The 19,101-nt window shown below is 39.7% G+C and overlaps 2 protein-coding genes and 1 long non-coding RNA gene across 4 annotated transcripts; all 3 read right to left on the bottom strand.

Annotated features, from left to right (window-relative positions):
• Positions 1-48: 48 nt before the first annotated feature.
• On the bottom strand, positions 49-1,603 carry jagn1a (jagunal homolog 1a). The gene is made up of 3 exons (XM_077728558.1): positions 1,227-1,603; positions 984-1,069; positions 49-797 (listed from the first exon to the last, which is right to left on the bottom strand). Exons 2-3 carry the CDS (start codon positions 1,052-1,054, stop codon positions 335-337), a joined length of 534 nt encoding a protein of 177 aa, XP_077584684.1. The 5' UTR covers positions 1,055-1,069; positions 1,227-1,603; the 3' UTR covers positions 49-334.
• Positions 1,604-1,879: 276 nt separating this feature from the next.
• Positions 1,880-15,246, bottom strand: col8a1a (collagen, type VIII, alpha 1a). Of its 2 annotated transcripts, XM_077728789.1 has the most exons (5): positions 15,163-15,246; positions 13,530-13,610; positions 10,398-10,513; positions 5,372-5,699; positions 1,880-5,298 (listed from the first exon to the last, which is right to left on the bottom strand). In XM_077728789.1, the coding sequence occupies exons 4-5, from the start codon at positions 5,688-5,690 to the stop codon at positions 3,371-3,373; spliced, it is 2,247 nt and encodes a 748-aa protein (XP_077584915.1). In that variant the 5' UTR covers positions 5,691-5,699; positions 10,398-10,513; positions 13,530-13,610; positions 15,163-15,246; the 3' UTR covers positions 1,880-3,370. The 2 variants fall into 2 exon arrangements, with proteins under 2 accessions (XP_077584915.1, XP_077584916.1); XM_077728790.1 differs by lacking the exons at positions 13,530-13,610; positions 15,163-15,246 and having other exon boundaries at positions 10,398-10,746.
• Positions 15,247-15,319: 73 nt separating this feature from the next.
• Positions 15,320-17,776, bottom strand: LOC144203866 (uncharacterized). The gene is made up of 2 exons (XR_013327776.1): positions 17,667-17,776; positions 15,320-15,556 (listed from the first exon to the last, which is right to left on the bottom strand). It is a non-coding gene; the product is annotated as an uncharacterized LOC144203866 (long non-coding RNA).
• Between the last annotated feature and the right edge of the window lie 1,325 nt (positions 17,777-19,101).

Consider the following 19,101-nt stretch of genomic DNA (forward strand, 5'->3'; position numbering starts at 1 on the left):
ACAATGCCCTCTACTGGACATATAGAAAAATACAGGGATACACTGGTCATGGCCCCAAGTAACACAAATGTTTTTTTTTTATTGGACAAGAACAAAAAGTGTTGAATCATATTATCAACCAAATCATTATTACAAATAACTCTATTAAGTTGCAATGAAAAACTAAACCTTACTTGATTGTAAAAGACAACTGGAACAGGAGCGCAAATAGTTCACAAAATTCTCAGAATAAATAAATAATCTTGTATTATTTCAAGGATAAAAACCATATCACCAGACTATCCTGTAAACTATATAAAAATAAGTACATCTCGTACCCTTTTGCATTGACCAATCATTTCTTCTTCTTCTCTTGTGTGGCATTGAACCAGGAATCAAGCAGTTGTTTCATGCAATAGAGCTGCCACGCGTGCACTTGTACTGCCACAACCATGACCAAATACATGACAGTCACTGCAGAGAAGCCAAAGATGAAGCGGTACGCTTTGCCATAACGATACAGTTGCTGCGCCAGAGGGAACATCTCCATGGCGCCGTAGATAAGCGGCGCCACAGAAAAGAGCCCACCACTTATCATGGACAAGACCAGGTAACTGACATTGTTCTTAGGCAAGGAGAAGCTGCTGCACAAGAGGGGCACGGCACTCAGTAGGTAGACGTACTCCCATTGGTAGGGCATGGCCACGGTGTCGTGTGGAAGGAGCTTTAAGTGACTGATGGCAACTTGGGCGGCAACCAGAAGCCAAATCAGGAGCTGGATCACATTCAAGCGACGCAACTCCGACTTTAAGGAAGCGCTGAGACATGAACATGACGCTTTTGGTTATGGTGTGTTCTTATTACTGTATGTCAGTAATAATTGGTGTTATTTTTTGCTGGATTTTCTCCATTGAATGTCATGATAGTTGAACTTATTCTGCAGTTTAATGCCTTTCATTTTAACCCAAACATATTAAATGCAGTTTCTAAATGTTTTTACTCACCTCATTTGGAATTGTTGAACCGCCTTGTCTTTCAATTTAAAGCCATTTCCACTGCCAACACGTGATGTCATTTTGAGGACAAATACCTATTGTCAAAACGCACACAGTATTTATCATAATATTCCAGGGGGAAATGCTTAAGCCCTTTAAAGCTTAATAATGCTGCTAGCATGAATCACTGTTTAGCGCTAGAATTGTACTCAACCAAAATAAATGGCTATATTCCTTGTTAACAATACTTACCAGGAGCGTATTTCCAATGATCTGCGCCGTTTTGTAGCGTAAACCACGAGTAAACAAAATATCTTGTGAATCAATGGGCTGGAGTACGGAGAGCTTTACGCATGCGCATTTTCTCTTGCGGTAACATCCATTAGTTGTCTTTCAACGGATCAATTTAGCGCATGCGCAATTGATTGGCAGAATCACTGGCAAGCGAGATATTAATGGCTGAAATCCACAATACATAAACACGTTAAGGTCTGGAGACTGAAATGGGTTTGCAGAGAATACTGAAATAAAGTCAAACATTGAGCAAGAGTGGTCCATTCGTACAAAACAATTCGACTCCATGTAAATAACATTGCTTCTTGCCACAAAGTCCCATGATGCAACGCGAAACAAATGATCTTCCTATGGAGCAGTGGAGAGTCTATGTACTTTATGTCTATGGCAACATCAGCACCCGATTCTTTGATTGACACTTAATGGGCGTGGCATGTTCTCTTCAGTTTTACATTAAAATTGGGATTTTGGCTCACAAATATAAGACAATGTCAACACTGTATACACAATTTCTGAAGCTTATTAAAAAATAATAAAGATAAGATAAGAAATACATATTTGTATGGTAATTTTCAGTAACATTTTATTTAGAAAAACATCATAGACCAAAAATAATTATAACAACAATGAAACAATAATACATTAATTCTCAGGTTACACAATATTAGCACCATGCTTTGAATGACAAATACATATTTTCCTTTTAATATCCCCCCCTCTGCCCAAACTCGCCACCCCTCCCACATTTACATTTAAGGAAGGATATAACCGGTCCAAATAATAAATTACTGACAGTACATGTAGTTCACCACTTTTTATCACTATTTAAACATTTTTGCATGTAATTTTACTGCCATAACAGATTTTAGATTGGCAGTAACAATAAAATAAATAAAATGACTGTACAGTAAAGTCAAATCTTTTAACAGGTACTGTGACATAGCTCATGAATTATTCAATTTTTAATGAGATTTGGTTGACTTTTATTCCTAAAAAGACTGTCTCCTTCTTTACTTGCTAAATCCAACAAATTGTTTAATAACATAACCACACTGTGCATTGTGGAAGTTAAAAAACAAATATTGATATAGAATTTAGTCTTATATTTACTAAGCTATCATACTAAAAAATCTGTTAAAATCCCCAACAGAATTACAGCAAAACCAGCATAAGCAAGCAAATAAACAACAAAAAAAGTATAATTATCTTCTGCCAATGTTACTCATAAATATGCATGTCTATATATACTGTATGTGACAAAAATTGGAACAATATTTTTAAATAGATTGACCAATATAAATCTGTATTGCCATGGTCGGGAAAGTATATATTTATCATAAGATAGTTTTTTTTAAGCAAATAATACGTGTTTTGGAACTTGTTACGAACTTTACTGTGCGATACCTGATTTTTTACTTTTTATTTTTTCTTTAACAACACAATTTCAACTTTTACCATCAATTGTTCCCTCAATGTTCTTATATCAAAATGTACAAACCGCATTCACTTGATTTTCCAGGAATCTGCAATTTCTAGAAAAATATAAAACAATTTACACATGAATGCATACTTTTATCAGGATGGAGAAAATGTAGAAAGATACAAGCCAGACTCATTGTAGTAGTACAAAAGTACATACCTCTCTTACTGCAATTTTCAGACTATATACTGTCATTTTTACCCACCAAAATGCAAATAGGGAACCTACATCTTAAAGTCTAGTACAGTCTGTATTAAGGAAAAAAAATGTTTTCTTGTCAAATTTCGTGCGTGCGACTTATACTCAGATGCGTCTAATACAATAGTTGTATACACCAAAAACTACTTGGGCAGTTTTAAAAGAGAGTCTGTTTTACATCTCCCTGTTAGAGTTATATTTTTATTTTATTTTTTTAAATATGTAATTCGATAAAAAGAATGGTGGAATGGAAACTATAGCGTCACGAACTTGTATGGAATAGACTATGTTTGTAAGTTTATTGGAAATGTGACCATGTAGTTTGTTACCCTGACCAGTTGTTAGCGCGTCAGCAGTGTTCCATAACGCTCCTTTAAAAGTCACTTTTTTTGGTCAACCAAATTTCCGCCTTTGACTTTTTGACTTAGAGCGGATAGAGCAAAAACCCAGAGAAGGACGAATGCACAAATTCCCCAGCGTAAAGTCCCGCCGCCTGGTCCGATGGCAGCTGAATATAGACGGTATCCCCCGCTTGCAAAGGTAAGACGGCGCTTCCCGAGGCTTGATCTAAGTAGCCCTTTTTGTATTCATCATACGTGTACATCACCGGCTCAGTGTTCCTCATCAAGCCAACCCACACATTTGCTCCTTTGCAATGAATGTGGTAGGCAAAGTAATAAATGCCAGGGACTTCACAGGTGAAAATACCCGTCTCGGGACTGAAGTTTTGCCTCCCGTTGTACAGAGGCTTCTCAAAGACCACTGGCGTTCCCACGGGTGGAAACGGAGCTGAGGCTATTGCAGTAAACGCCGGCATTTCCAGGCCGCTGAGTCCCATGGCTTCTGCGCCGTTGCCTCCATATTTTCCCTTTTTCCCATAGCCGCCAGCCTTCTCACCATCAAGTCCAGGACCCATTTGGGAGAGCACTCCAGCTAAGTCAGGAGAAGCGCCAGGTTCTCCCGGTGGGCCAGGGGGTCCGGGTAGTCCGCCCTGTCCGGGCGGTCCAGCCGGGCCTTCTTTCCCCCGAGGTCCAACGGGACCGGGATGACCCGGCAATCCTTCACCGGCGACGCCAACTGGACCGGGAAGACCGAAATCTCCTTTGGGTCCTTGAAGTCCAGGTGGCCCCATTGGGCCGGCGGTGCCATCCATACCAGGGATTCCTTTGGGACCTTGAGGTCCCATTTCACCGGGAAATCCACCATCACCCTTAGGCCCTGGAAGTCCTGCTGGACCTTGCGCACCAGGGAGACCTTTATGTCCATTCTCACCTTTAGGGCCACTCGGTCCTTGAGGACCTCTCAGACCTGGATTTCCACGTTCTCCAGGTAAACCATCTGTACCTGCCAATCCGGGTGCACCGGAGTCACCCCGAATTCCATCGATCCCTTTCGGTCCTCCTTCTCCACATTCACCTTTGGGGCCGGGTAACCCTCCACCTCCTGGTGGTCCCTTTGGTCCTGGAGGGCCTGGCTGACCATTTGGTCCAGCAGGTCCAGACATACCAGGCAATCCCGGATGGCCTTTATCTCCATTTGGTCCTAGTGGTCCAGGCAGTCCATTATGACCTTTCTCACCCTTTGGGCCAGGGAGACCCGGTTTCCCAAAGCCAGGTAGTCCCGGCTTTCCCGGTATACCAGGGGGGCCCGGGTGACCTTTCCCACCTTGAGGTCCCAGCGGTCCCGGTAGTCCATTTTGACCAGGTTTTCCCTGTCCGGGAAGACCCGGCAATCCGGGAGGTCCTCGTTCGCCCGGATGGCCGCCTAGCCCTTTCAGTCCTGGGTGCCCTTTTTCTCCAGGAGGTCCTTGTGGTCCTGGCATTCCGTTTAATCCTGGTTTTCCAAAACCAGGTAATCCTCTTGGCCCATCAGGTCCTTGAAGTCCTGGCAAACCTTTATGACCTGGTTGCCCTGGTTGTCCCAATCCTTTATCACCTTTGGGTCCTGGTAATCCAGGAAGTCCTGGAAATCCTTTGTGACCCGGCTCTCCTTTCATCCCCGGTTGACCCGGCAACCCCTGTCCACCTGCTTTACCTATTCCCGGAAGCCCAGGTGATCCTGGTGGACCTTGACGTCCCGGTTGCCCCATAGGCCCCGGGCTACCCCGAGGTCCCATTTCTCCTTGTGGTCCGAGCTGACCGAGTCCTCCTGGTCTGCCTAATGGTCCCGGCAAACCCGGTTTACCCATACCCGGCAGTCCCGGTTGACCGGGAGGCCCAGGTAGCCCCGCTGGCCCGGGTCGGCCATTGCCCGCAGGTCCAGGGGGACCCATGGGTCCTTCCGGACCGGGTGGCCCAACTGGACCGGGTTGTCCATTGGGCATTCCTTCAGCACCACTTGGGATTGTTTGGCCTGTAATTAAGTAAATAGGTTATTATCATATAGCATTGGTATCATGACAGTAAGGGTAAAAAAGTTATGTTACCTTTGTCTTGGCCGCCATTGTAGCCACCACCCCCTTTACGAGCCTTCTCATTGCCTTTCATTGTGGGCGTCTGTGGAAGTTCCTTTCTATATTGGGGATATTGCATGTAGGGCATATTTTTGCCAGTGTACTGTTGTTGTGGGTAGCCTTCATTAGTCATGCCCATGTGCTGCAAGTGTTGCATTTGCATCTGCTGCTGGTATTGTTGAGGGTGTTGTTGTTGTTGTTGATTGTGCCCATAGTACTTGCCATCACTCAAATAGGGAAGTACTATTAGTTGCAATAGGGTCAGGAGGAGGGGGGGTCGAAGGGACGGCATGGCCAAGACCTGAATTGAAGACAGAAAATATCATTTAGACCATGCTGGTTAAGAATTTTATTTTCCTGTACTGTCTCAGTCTGGAGAAGGTCCCCACCTTGTGGACTTTCTGTGTTTGGCTCCAGTTTTTTTTAACTAGGTCTACAATGTCTTGTGTGTCTTAGGTCTTTTTTGCTACTGCAACCAAGAAATTTCCCCGAATATGGGAAGAAATAACCTTCTAATTTAATCTAATCTATGTACTGTGTATACCCAAATACCCATATATATAAAAAATAAAGATATAATCAGAAAACAATGTTTTGCAAGGCATTTTTAACCATCATCCAGCTAATTGTGCCTAAGAGACTATATTTTTAATTGCTACACCTTAATCATTGCTATTATAAATATTATGCCATCACCTTTCTACTTTGGCAACACTCAATAAGCACATTGAAGAAAGGACAGCATGTGTTGATGCTTTGTTGTTAGAATTATTTCTCACTCTAGCTTGATGTGTGTAATAAAAGTTCAGTGACTCAAAAGTCTGGGTTTCCATTTTCCTCTGTTGAGCCGCCTCATAATGTGCCACGTACTTTCAACAGGAGATCAGTCTAGACAGCCGGCAGCTCGCTTTACAACTTTCACACTTTTGTTAGGAAGCCACACTGTCAGAACGAATCCGAATGTGGCCTGGCGTAGCCTCGCTGAAATGAGCTGATGCGTCACTCAAAACTACCTGACTTGGTTGACAGTGTGCATACAGAAGAATCTCATCAAAATAAAATGATAGAAGCGGTACTAGAGATCCTATTAGTGGGTTCGAGATCATACCAATGCCTTACAGAAAGGTCAGAACCCCCCATTGGTCCAATGACAAAGTTGTGTCTTGCCATCATGACACTAACATGTTGGTCTAACGCCATTTCCGTCCCATCCAACTAAGTCAGTCACATGACTGCAACTCCCAGCCACATCCTGACATCGTCCGATTCTATTTTTTTCAGTAGGATTGCTGACTTTTTCTCAGTCGAATGGTAACTTTGACAGGACAGTGTCACTGTCTAACCCACTATGAGAGATGGTCTTGAAAAGGGAATGCATCTTATCGCCATGGTAACAACGCAAGGCCCAAAGTCTTCTCCTGAAAAATGTTCAGTACTCTCTGACCTGAGATGATTCCATATGAAAAAATGTGTTCATGTCACCTAGAAAATAGTAATATGTTCATTAATAATGCATAATGGACATCACTGTTTGCAATGAATAGTCATTCTACAGTAAATGTCAGTGTGAATAGTTTAGTTTTCTTTACACTTGTCAAAAAATATATGCATAATATTTATTCTGGTTTCAAGTCAGGACAGAGGAAACATTTGACTCATGTTTTGCTAATAATCCAATAAAGGAAATCCCATTTGGAGTGCTGGCAAAACAGAACTAACGTCATGGATTTCCTCTCGGCAACAGAACAAGCCCAATATTGACCGCAAAGAGCTTTTCTAAGATGGATTTAAAAAAATAACGGAACATTTTACGACCCTAAGGCAGGGGTGTCCCCTATTTTGATAAGTGATGTAATGAAGTCAGCCATGTTTGAGTGTCAAACTGTGAATGGATGTTTTAAAAAGGACGGAAATACCGCCACCGGTTCACAACGAAGGCCTGTTCCCGTTGTCACGGCAACCGGGGAGGGGTGGAAACACCTCGTGACTCTACCTGCCCCCCCACCAAGTGATTGGAATTAGGTGTTGGCCTCCCAGGTGACTCATTCATTCAATAGAAGTAAAAGTAATAGTAATAACCCGCAATTTCCACCATTTAAACTTGTTATTTGAGGAAATAGCAGCAAGTGGAGGGGCAATACAAACAAGTTTGTTATGCACTCCTAAGTTCCACAATGGTCATCCATTCAGGGGGCAGACGTGAGGTCACATGTGTATGTAGCGCAGCTGTTAGCGACACAAAGTGGTTAAAGCATCGGGCTTGCAGTTCTGGGGTCGGGGGTTTGATCCCATATCTGCATGTTCAAAGTAGAATAGAATTAAAATAATAAAATATTTAGAATAACAGATGTTTTAGATGTTTTTTGCTCTTTTTACACTATACATTGTAATGGTGAATAGTATTTAAAAATGTTGCACCATTATAAATTGGCTGCAGTAACACTCTACCAACGCTAGAGGGAAAGAAATCCCCTTCTGCAAACGGTATATACGCCAATAACTTAAGATAATAGTCTATACAATTTGTAATACAATGAGGAAAAAAATGGGAAGGGCTATCAAGCTCCCCCAAATAAATTGCACCCTGTGCAGTCGCCCACATTGCCTATGGGACAATCCAGCCCTCATTATTGATACACTATCCAAAAATGCCCCAAAAAATCTGCATAAAAACCGACAAAGGACTAAGAAGCATCTCAGGCCAGTTTCCATGGAATCCTTCCCATCCTACTCTTTCCTTCCAGGAATTTTTCTCAGCATGAAAACAGCAAAAATATATTAAGCAAATCAAACCATTTGCTTTGAACTGACCCTTAAATATAGCTATAAAAATAACCCAAAAAAATAACAAGTCACAATTTCTAAGAGTATCATGTAATGTGTAATATGTTACTCCAAAAACAACCAAAACCCCACAAAAAATGTTCTAAAATTAACTTTAAAGATGTAAAATGATCCGATATTCCCAGCCCTTGTAATGGCACAGCTGTGCAGCTAAATAACTCCAAGTATTGACCTCTGCCTCGCTGCTTTACACAAACATTCTAAGTCTTTTGTCCTATTATCTTTCAGACTAGAATAATGTGGGCAATAGTACTGTTTGTGCACACACACACTGCATTGAAAAGGCTTCCTGTTGTGGACGGACGGGGTCAGCTAGGTGATGGTTGCCATCTATGTGGACCTCCTGTCATGTCAAGGAAATCGTGTGAGACCAATTTGACATCTTCTATTTGTCTCCATTCTTTAAAGATGGACACACAAGACATGAGATGTCTTATATCCTGCGATCATGTGACTGGAAATCTTCAGGGGGATTGGAATTGGAGGAAAAAGATTGGCTTTATAATTAAATAACTCCAGTTTGTACAAGGGGGGTTGGCAGTCATTGACTGTTAGCCCAGTGAAACCAGTTAAGGGCTAGAAATAACGATGTCATCCTGAGGTATATTTAAAAAATAATAATACATGCACAATACAATATATTCATATGTACACCAGTGAATGAAACTTAGCAGATAAAAGAGAAAATAGTACACAAATGATTACAAACAATTAAGTATGCAGTTATTATACATACATACATATAATACACATTACATTTACATCTATGTGCATGTATGTATATTTATATGTGTGTATATATACATATATATTTCAGCAACAAGCACATTTATGCATTAATATATTTATTTATGTATGTATTTATTTATCTATTTATTTATTAACTTATTTATTACCAATCCATTTATGTATTAAAACAATGCATTTTCCTGTATCCGCAATCCCACCCTCTTGATACAGTAACAATTAATTTTTAAAGGGAAAATTGGCATTATAATAAATATTATCATGAGAGAAGTGGTCACTTTCCAATTTCATAAATGCAAACTCCCACAATGTTTATCACCAAATATATTAAAGTCAATTTCATGTTGATTAATCAACAATCTTATAAAAAGCTCAATTCTGTAATGACAATAAGTAGTGGCACCTGCCCCCTTTTTAATCTAGATGGAGACTTTTTTGCTCAAGTTTCAGATGAGAATTCCCATGAAACTTGGCCGCCAGGGTAGATTCCGATGAGCGTATCAAAGCGTGGCGGCGGGCGCACAGCAAAGCAATTGAGGAAAGTGTTTGCTCGGCTCTCTCGCCGGCTCTCTTCTCAGCAAACTGCTTGCTCCTGCCCCAACGGCGTGCATGTGACAGTTTGCCTTCAGCTTCCTGCATGCTCACTAAACATTTCAATGCCTATTTGCTTTCAATTCACTCCTAAATGCACGCACATGTGTGGCCCGCCCGCACAAGAATCTGTCCAATTTGAATGGCATCATCCGGAAATGTGATGATGTGCAACTGTTGCATGGCATGCTAATTTGAGTTAGCTTTGGAACAGTCATTTTTGGGGGAGGCTAAATGGACACGTGGTTTTAATGTCATGGACATCCAATTTCTTTGAGATGATCACATAATATGGACAATAATTGGAACAGGGATTATGGAAAAATTAAAAATTAAAATATAAATAGGAGCTACATTATTCATATATATCAAGAAAGGAATGCCCAAAATTTTCCATTTTATGGAGGATGATTTTTTGCAGAAAATATGTTATGTTAAAATGAAAAATGATATTGTATTTTCAGACTATAGTCGAGTAGTTGAAAAAGTGTGATTTATAGTTCGGAAAATACGGTAGTTGAATCATGTATATGATTAAAATCAATTAAATTATTTTCTGTCCTGCTTATCCTTCCAAGGGCCGCGGGGGTGCTAGAGGCCAGAGGCCAGACAACCACAGGGCAAATTGTAGTATTAAATAGTAATAAATACCTAAATCACTACCTAACTAAACTTAATAAATAAAATGTTATCATTATTTATGATTATCATTGTAAATACACTGTAGAAAATGAAGTAAGCTATAAAATAATATACAGTAAATTGATTTCTGCAAAATTCTAAGATACATTTTTTTAAAAAACAGGACATTGCTTACCTTTGAGGGTCAGGAGCAATGTGGAAATAATCACAGCAGAGGAAAAAAGTACCAATATCAGGATGACAAATGTCCTCTTAACAGATGCCCACCTTTGCGTACACAGTTTATATGCACTGTGGGGCGTGGCCACATGAGGTGGGCGGTCCAGACAAAGTCCAGGAGGGAGGGTTACATGCAAAGAAAAAATAAAAGACCCAACTTATTCCAGAATTTATAGTGGCACAAAAACATATTTGTCAGCTGAGACAATCAAGAATAGTCATTGCGTCAAGTCATCTCATTCAAATGAGCCACAATGGCCGAATTGTGACTTTCACCTGTTCTGCTTGGCATACATGCAAGTAAGTGTGTGTTTTTTTTGCTGTACTGTACATACACACTCAAGGGAATTCAATTAAGTCAAATTAAAGAATTTGACGGCGCGATATGACGTGATGTGTTTTTGCAGTTTAGCACGAAGTCATGGACAAAAAAAGGTTTGAGTTCACAGATTGCCGTGCTATGACAAGGATTGCTATGAATGCTGCATTTGAGGGGGAATATAATTAGAACAGTAACGCTGTAAAGGGAGGGAAAAATAGTCTAAATATTGGTTTTCATTAAAATTAAGATCTCAAGCTGAATATTGTTACTTTTCTACTGTTGTAGTATATTTTATAGATACATTTTTCTTATAATCAATCTAGAAAATGGTGTAGAAGTTGTTGTTTTCAGTACATTTTGTCTTGTTTAAAAAATATTTGACTGTTTTTTGTTCCTTTGTTAAAGACAACTATTTTAGTGTGTTTTGTTTAACATAAATAAATGGATATAAAAAGTAAAGTAAAAACTTGAGGTTCAAGAACAAACTTAGTTGTGATTTTCTTGACTTTTTTTTGCAGTTGCCGGATATTTTTACAAGTAGAAATACTGTATATATTATTGTATATTGAAATACTAATATGTCATGATTATTTTTTTCACTCATTCATTGACTGCCAATTAAAAAAAATGGCTCAAAAATACAAAAGCACGAGAAGTCAACTAAAGTGACTTTTAGGGACAAATGTTCTAAGAAAAGTACCCAAAAAAAAACATTAATTCCTGTAAGTACGAGTTTGAAAAAGTTTTTTCCCTAAATATTGAAGAATGTTTCCAATCCATTCATTCTTACCAGAGCAACTCACAATTTATTGTCTGAGCTGAAGTGTTAAATGTTTAGGTGGAAAGCGTACGTCTAGAAAACGTGTCTGGACCGTCACGCTGCGTCCGTCATCGAGGCAAAAACAACATGGCCGCCCTCGCACCTGCTCTCGACAAAGTGTGAATAACGTCGTCGGCCGACAATGTCACCAAAAATAAATCTTCCTTCCTCACGGTGTCTCTTTTTCGCTGACAGAGACTTTTTTCCAGGGATTTTGTTTAGGACCCCCGTCACTAGACGGCCACCCACCATCGCTACGTATCTGCCGCCATTCATTGTGCGGACATTTATTTACCTCCCATTAAAAGCAATGTGTCAAGGCCAAAATGGAAGTGTCTGTGTGTGGTTTTAAAGTGACAGACCAGTGCAAAATGGTGGATGTCCCGTTATTAACGTCTGCAACGGCCGAGTGTCATGTGAGTCAGTTGACCGGTTTTTGGTCAAATTTTGGCGCAGTCAGCTTTTTGTGGGTAGGCCGTTACGTCATGCCATTTGCGTCACGTGCCAGTCATTTGGTCAATACAACATGTCAATGCTAGGGAGACATGGATGGGTTTGAAAGATTATATGGTGTTGTGTTGTGTTGCTAAGTTTGTTTGCTATTTTATTTTTTATCTAGTTGTGTTTTTTGGGGGGAGTGGGTTTTGGGTAAATTGTTTTTTAAACGATTTTAGGTTAGATTAGATAACTTTATTTATTCTATATTCGGGAAATGTCATTGTTATAGTAGCAAGTGGGTGAGAATACAGACACAGCAAAATACATTGTAGTGTATATATACATATACATACATATATAAGTATACATATACATACATAGGTAAGTATACATACACACATACATACAAATATAAGTATACATATACATACAAATACAAGTATACATATACATACATATATAAGTATGCATATACATACATATACAAGTATATATATACATACATATACAAGTATACAAATACATACATATACAAGTATACATATACATACATATACAAGTATACATATACATACATATACAAGTATACATATACATACATATACAAGTATACATATACATACATATATAAGTATACATGTATATGTATACATACATTTTTTGTGCTGTCAGTGTGTCATGTGTCATTTTTATCAATGTTAGTACTATTTTAGCTAGCCAAAATTGAGTATCCATCCTTAATATGTCATAAATGGCCGTTATCATTATCAACTGTGCTGGAGTCAACTAGCATGTATGTTATAACGGACATCACAAAATGCCCTTAAACAGTGATTTTTCTGTGTTTAAAGAGTATTCTTACACAAGGGCAAACAGCCCCCAGCTCATTACTACCTTCAACATATGGTGTACCTTTCACACCACGACACAAAGTGTGTTGGGCCATTATTGCATTTATAGGTGTTTGTATGGCGACAATCGCCCCTAGAGATGAAAACTATGTCATTGTTCTAAGGCACAAAACATGTTGCGGCCATTTCTAGAAAGTCCGACGAAAAAGCGAAATGGAAGTTAAACGGCAGCCAATCAGTTCATATTTCAAAATAGATCAATACATTTGGAAAATCTGGATTTTTTTACTGCCTAAAAACTACATGACCCCATTTCTCAGATCTGTGACGTCTCTACTTTACGACATTGGCGTTTGTCCCCGGTTTTCGCATTCCTTGCTGGGTCGGCGGCGAGGCCATGTTGGAATTTGTAACGCAAACGGGGGTAAACACGACAAGTTTGGAAAAAGTGCCACACGACTTAATCCGCCTGACTTTAAAATTTTGGTGATTGTTCATTTCATTGGCTGGAAACCAATTTAGGGGTATCTGAAAATATTTCCCTTCTTGTCATTGCGTTTTATTCCCCTTACTTCAACCCAATACTAACCAAAGACATTGTCAATACAATGTGTAGGCGTGTGTTTGTGTGTATATAACCAGCTTGTCTCTACTTACACTTTTACTGTCCTGAACTTTTCCCCCAAAGCTCACAAATGGTGGCCTTCCTTCTCTGACCTCGGGTCATTCTGAAGCAATCTGGAAGAACAAAAGAGTGCACTTAAAAGAACAGTTTTTAAAGAAAAAATGTCTACAGATTGATTGGCGTAGGGGAGAATTTTGGTATTTACCAAAAACACGACATTTGTACATGCAATTAAATGGCCACGCAGGTAAATATCAATGACTTCCGTAGGATGGTTTGACATCATTCTTTCCTGAGTGATTAGCGGCTAAAGTCAACAAGATCTAAATGAGTCGCAGTGAGCTCGCCATGTTGGCTTTGGGCAAGGCTTCACACGGCAGTGTGACAGCATACATGTACACAAGCTTACACATGCCTTCCGTGCATGTGGATCTCTCCGTTCACACGTTGCCAATACCCACAATGCTTTGCCTCACTGGACAGACTGAAACATTCCGGTCTCGCGCCCGCCGGTGACATCATTGCTTGACTTTTTTTTTTTTAACAAGACACGAGGGGGGTCTTTGACTTAAAGGAATCTTTGTGTTGGGGGTGTTTCAAAACAAGGTGGTAGAACTTAGAGCAATTTAAGAGTAACTCGCAGTCATTCGGTTCATCGGTGGAAAAAAATGACATTGAAATTGTGGCTTTTAAGGACATGGAATGAACGTTTTGATTGTTGGGGATATTTTATGGTATTTGGAATTTCGGTTGATTGACATATCCGGACCATCCGGACGTACGTCAAAAATATTAACGAGAGAAAACATCTACCGACATTGAAGGCCAGATTTTAGCACGCCGAGGAAAATGTGTTAACTACTTTTCGCAACTTTTATTCATTTGGAAGAATTTTGTTTCATTTTTATGATGCGTACTTGGACATTTTTGCTTTAGTCAATTAAATTAAATGAGGTTTGCCCCGGTGGATGAGTGGTTAGCTTAGAGTTCAGATATGTTGGGTTCAATTCTAGGTTGGGACCTTCCTGTGTAGAGTTTATAGAGTCATGACTTTTCGATGGCCTCCTGAAAAGTTGAACATGTGTCTGGTCAACATGTTTTTTTTCTGGCCGGGTGTCTACAGACACTACGTCTCACTGGGTATGGAATATCGAGGTGTCAAGTTGACTAGCTGTCAATGGAGTGCAGTGGGATGGGGAGTGTGGATACTGGTTCTGTACATATGTGTGGTATGTGAAAGGGGTTTTGGATTAGCCATGGCTTGTAAAACCAACATTATTTTTTTAACTAGTTCTACAATGTCTTCTGTGTCTTATCTCGGGATGAAATAAAGTTCTAACTTAATGCCGTACACTAAGAAGCGTAATCAAATAAAGGAATCTTTTAAAAAACTGTAGCACAACGACAAAGTCATTGAATGTATTCAATTGTATGTATTTGATCCATTAGCTTAGCATGTTTTTCAGGATTTGGCAGAAAAGTTGATCCCGAAAAATACCCACGCAAGACTGAGGAGAACAAACCGCAATTTCCACACAGTGAGGATCGAACCCTCGACCCCAGAAGTGTGAGGCCACCCAAATATGAGTTATGAATTTGACCCCGTGGCGATAAATAGCCTTTTTTCCAGGTAGCAGCCTGCATGTCACCAGTTGGTTTTCGTACCTTTGCGCCAGCTTTTGCTATTTGATGAGAGATGAGAGCTGGTGTCTATCAGTCCACGTTATGATTGATCACTTCCGTTTTTTTCTGTGGACAGACAGAAATGTCAAATGACGAGCCTGTAAGTCAACATTTTGGGGGAAAGTCACTTACTACCTACCGTAAGTGTCTCGCTCGCGTTCATTGGAGTTGACGACTAGTCGCCCCTCTTTCCGTTTCCCTTCCGATTCTGTCTCACTGGGTTAAAGGGTAATAAACACAGGTGCTCGCAGAACGGCATTGTGGGTCGGCTATTCTGCAGGGAGGTGCGAGTAATTCAAGGAATGCTCACGGGAGTCACTGTTGACCCGACACAAACAGCATGGCATCCTGGGGCGCAGCGTACGCAGCATATGGCCTGCAAGCAACAAAAAAAAAACCCAAATAAAACCCTAACCCATTCCTTCACCCCCAAATGTGTCAGAAACGGGCCTGAAAACAAACAATTCTTATAAAATACTTGAAAAGTCCAAAAAATAACCCCCAAAAATCTGCGAAAATGCATAAACTAGGGCAGTTCAAAACCTTTTCCTGGGAAAATAAAACATTTTTAAATGTTAATTCTAGCATTTACGTTCCCATTGACAGTAATATGTTCCCTTTTCCTCTTTTACCCACTACCACAACACATACTAGCAATAATTTAAGCTAAGATAATGGTAGATTTGAATAGGTCTGTCCCATAAAATGTTAAAATTCACATTGTCAATGCAAGCAAGCACTCAAAAGAAGACGGACAATGCTTCTAAATCGTCAAATATCTACCTTTTTTTTATATTAATTAGCCGAAACGTTAAAGCTGACTTCAATGCTAGTTTGTTCTCCACGCACTCTACGACCCGATTTCCTGCTTCCCTGTAAGTATTTCCATACTCAATGACCCATTTAGGTGTTTTGGACTTGTACGGCGGGATGGTGTATGAAGCACTTTTGTTAATGTTGTTATTCTTTTGAAAAGCTAGTATAAATAGAGGCTGCTTACTTCCAATGAGCTCACTCCATACCTGGAAAGCAGCATCATGGACTTTCTCACAAAAGCAATAGTTATACATGGTTTCTTTTGACAGAAATGTTGGCTTTGCTCATGAGCTTGCCACTGTTATTCCGTGTGGTGCTAACTGTGTGCCACATTCAATATATTTGAAGCAAAGGCAGCTCTTAACAAATTTTTTTTAAGGCGAAATTAGTATGTTTACACTCACTACTGGAAAAGGTCAAAAATATTTGCGCTTATTTCATCCGTCTGGAAAGTTTGAAGTCTTTACAATGGAGGAAATTGCCATGAAGGCTTCTTGTGTCTACCCACATTTTTTTCTCCACTTTACAAATACGCTATGTTGCCAACTACAAACATTTATGATTATATTTTGGGTATTTTCAGTCAAAGTTGAATTAAAGAGAAGATATAGACAGAATACCGTATTTTCACGACTATAAGGCGCACTTAAAAGTTTTAAATTTTCTCCAAAATAGACAGTGCGCCTTATATATGGAAAAAATGTCATTCTTATAGTCGTGAAAATACGGTAATATTGAATATGGCCCAAATAAGAAACTTTAATTTAGCTTATATTGTCTTGCAAGGTCAATGACGTATTTTAAAACCAAATATTTCCTTTTATTGGGCCAGATTTTAATGTTTATTTTTATTTTTTTGCTGATCCTATGTATTTAACTCATTGAATGCCATTGAGGACCACATACATGCAGTTGATTTAACTCAAAACTGGCTTTAAATGCATGTTTCAGCCACGTGAAGGGAAACACCGGCGATGTCCTTTGTCAAATGACGTCTTTAAACACGTCCACCCTTCGCCGCGTGCCGTCTGAGCGGACAAATTGATGAGCCGCTCAATCCCGTGCCAGACACATGGACCTTCCCCCGTTTTGGTCTTTGAAAAATAAATTCATCGATCCTCCGTGTGTACGTTTGAGGTTCATGCAGAAAAAAGGAAAATACACAGCATCTGGAGCAGGAATGTGCGCAAGGAGAAAGGAAATAAAGACCTTGGCTTCAATTTGGAGGCCAGAAGACGAAAAAAAACTGTCCTCGAAAGCTTTAAAAGCTTCAGAATAGAAAGAATAGAAATTCTAATAATCACTCGCAGGGTCATTTACCATTTTTTTCATTCTTGGGCCGCAAATGAAGTCAATTTTATGAAAATATGTAAAAACGAGGTGACCACACCACATAATGTGATTTGGTAGGAGTTGCCTCGATGGATGACGCCCTTGTTTCCATGGCAACCAGTCAGATTAGTCAATAACTTGGCCTGGTCAGAACCAGATCTAATTTCCAGGCATACTAAAAATATCATTGCAGCCCTGAAATTCCAATTTTAAGAGGAATCCAATTGGAATATTTTTATTTTTTGCTATGAGCAATGTGGGCAACTGCCTAGGGTGCAATCTATATGGGGGCGCATTACATTGCTAGTCTAAAATAGCATATAATTAAATTTTCTTACTGTGAAGAGTTGTCTATCCATGGTAGAAAATTAGCCAGCATTTCCTCATGCCTATTTAACTGGCAACCCGTTTAGGATGTTATTCGGGATAGGCTCCGGCACCCTTCATGGGACAATTCACTGCAACAAAAAAATAGAAGAGAATTAAGCTGTGATCAGTAAAATACAGTCATAAAATCTGACTGTGTATGAATGCTGCAAACAATGCGACAAAACACACAAAAAAACTGAAAATTATTTTGGTCATTTATCAGCCATGTTTTTGAAAGCTCGCCGTGATTATTTAGTCTTCCTGTAAAAAGCGCTTATTATTCCTCCCTTGACAACCAAAGGGGAGAAGAAATATTCCACCTTAATAGCGCTTTTGTAAAATGTCTATTTGTGCAAGCTGAGTGTACAATGAGCATATACGTACGTGATCCACGTGCCCGGACCACCGGCCTTGATAGGTCATAGGGGGGCAGGAAGAAAAAAAATGAGCACGCTTTGGTGCGTCTGGGCTCCCGGTGGTACGTCCACCTCGAAGAATCGGGCCTTGGTGGTGACCTCTTAACGTTGCGTAGCCATAATCCAAGACACCTGTATATTTCATATTGTTAACATATACGTAAGGAAAAGAGCGTTTAACGACATACATTGTCTTCAACCAAGCATTTGTATATACTGTATGTACGTATTGCTTCACTGACTCAAGCTGGAAGCCATATTTGTGTCCGCATGTTAGGTATAAAAAGATTTGGGAATAGGAATAAGAACTATAGAATCAGAATAATTACTAGTTGTTTTTTTTTTTAACTTTCTATTCATTTTGGGGCATTAACTGCGTTGTTTAATGTATTTTGACTAGGAAGAATAATTATAATAATAGGAAAGTTAAACAGACCTAAATTCTTTCAAATAATAAAGTGTTTTTGACAAAGTAAAATATCAATAAAAATGTAGTTTTTTTTCGTTGACTTTGGTGTCTTTTAGTGGGGTTGCCATTTTTTTGCTTTTTTACTGTGTTGCTGCTTTTATTTTTTACTGTTTTGTTATTTTTCTGCATTGTTTTGCAGGTTTACACATTCTCCATACATTTTTACATATATTTTGGAGATTTTCATGCTTTCGGGGCATTTTTGGGTGAATTCCTGCTTATTTTTCCAGGTCACTTCCTCTGGATATCGGGGTGTTGTTTTTTCTCACATTGGAAATGTACACCCACCACCACCGCCTCGCCTCCTTGCATAACCCGTTCATTTGACCACAAAAGCTGTCCTTTTCAAATACTAATGGCTTTAAACATGTCCGCCCTTGGGGCAGAGCCACGCCTCATTGCATGAGATCATTTTTTGTTAAATCCTTGGAGACAAAGCCTTTATCAAAATATCTTTGTTTTATCTGTTGTTATGGGAGGAGGATTGGTCATTTTTGGAGGGGCCTGGGTCAAGTTTCT

This window comes from Stigmatopora nigra, chromosome 11 (genome assembly GCF_051989575.1).
Source record: "Stigmatopora nigra isolate UIUO_SnigA chromosome 11, RoL_Snig_1.1, whole genome shotgun sequence".
Classification (NCBI taxonomy): Eukaryota; Metazoa; Chordata; class Actinopteri; order Syngnathiformes; family Syngnathidae; genus Stigmatopora; species Stigmatopora nigra.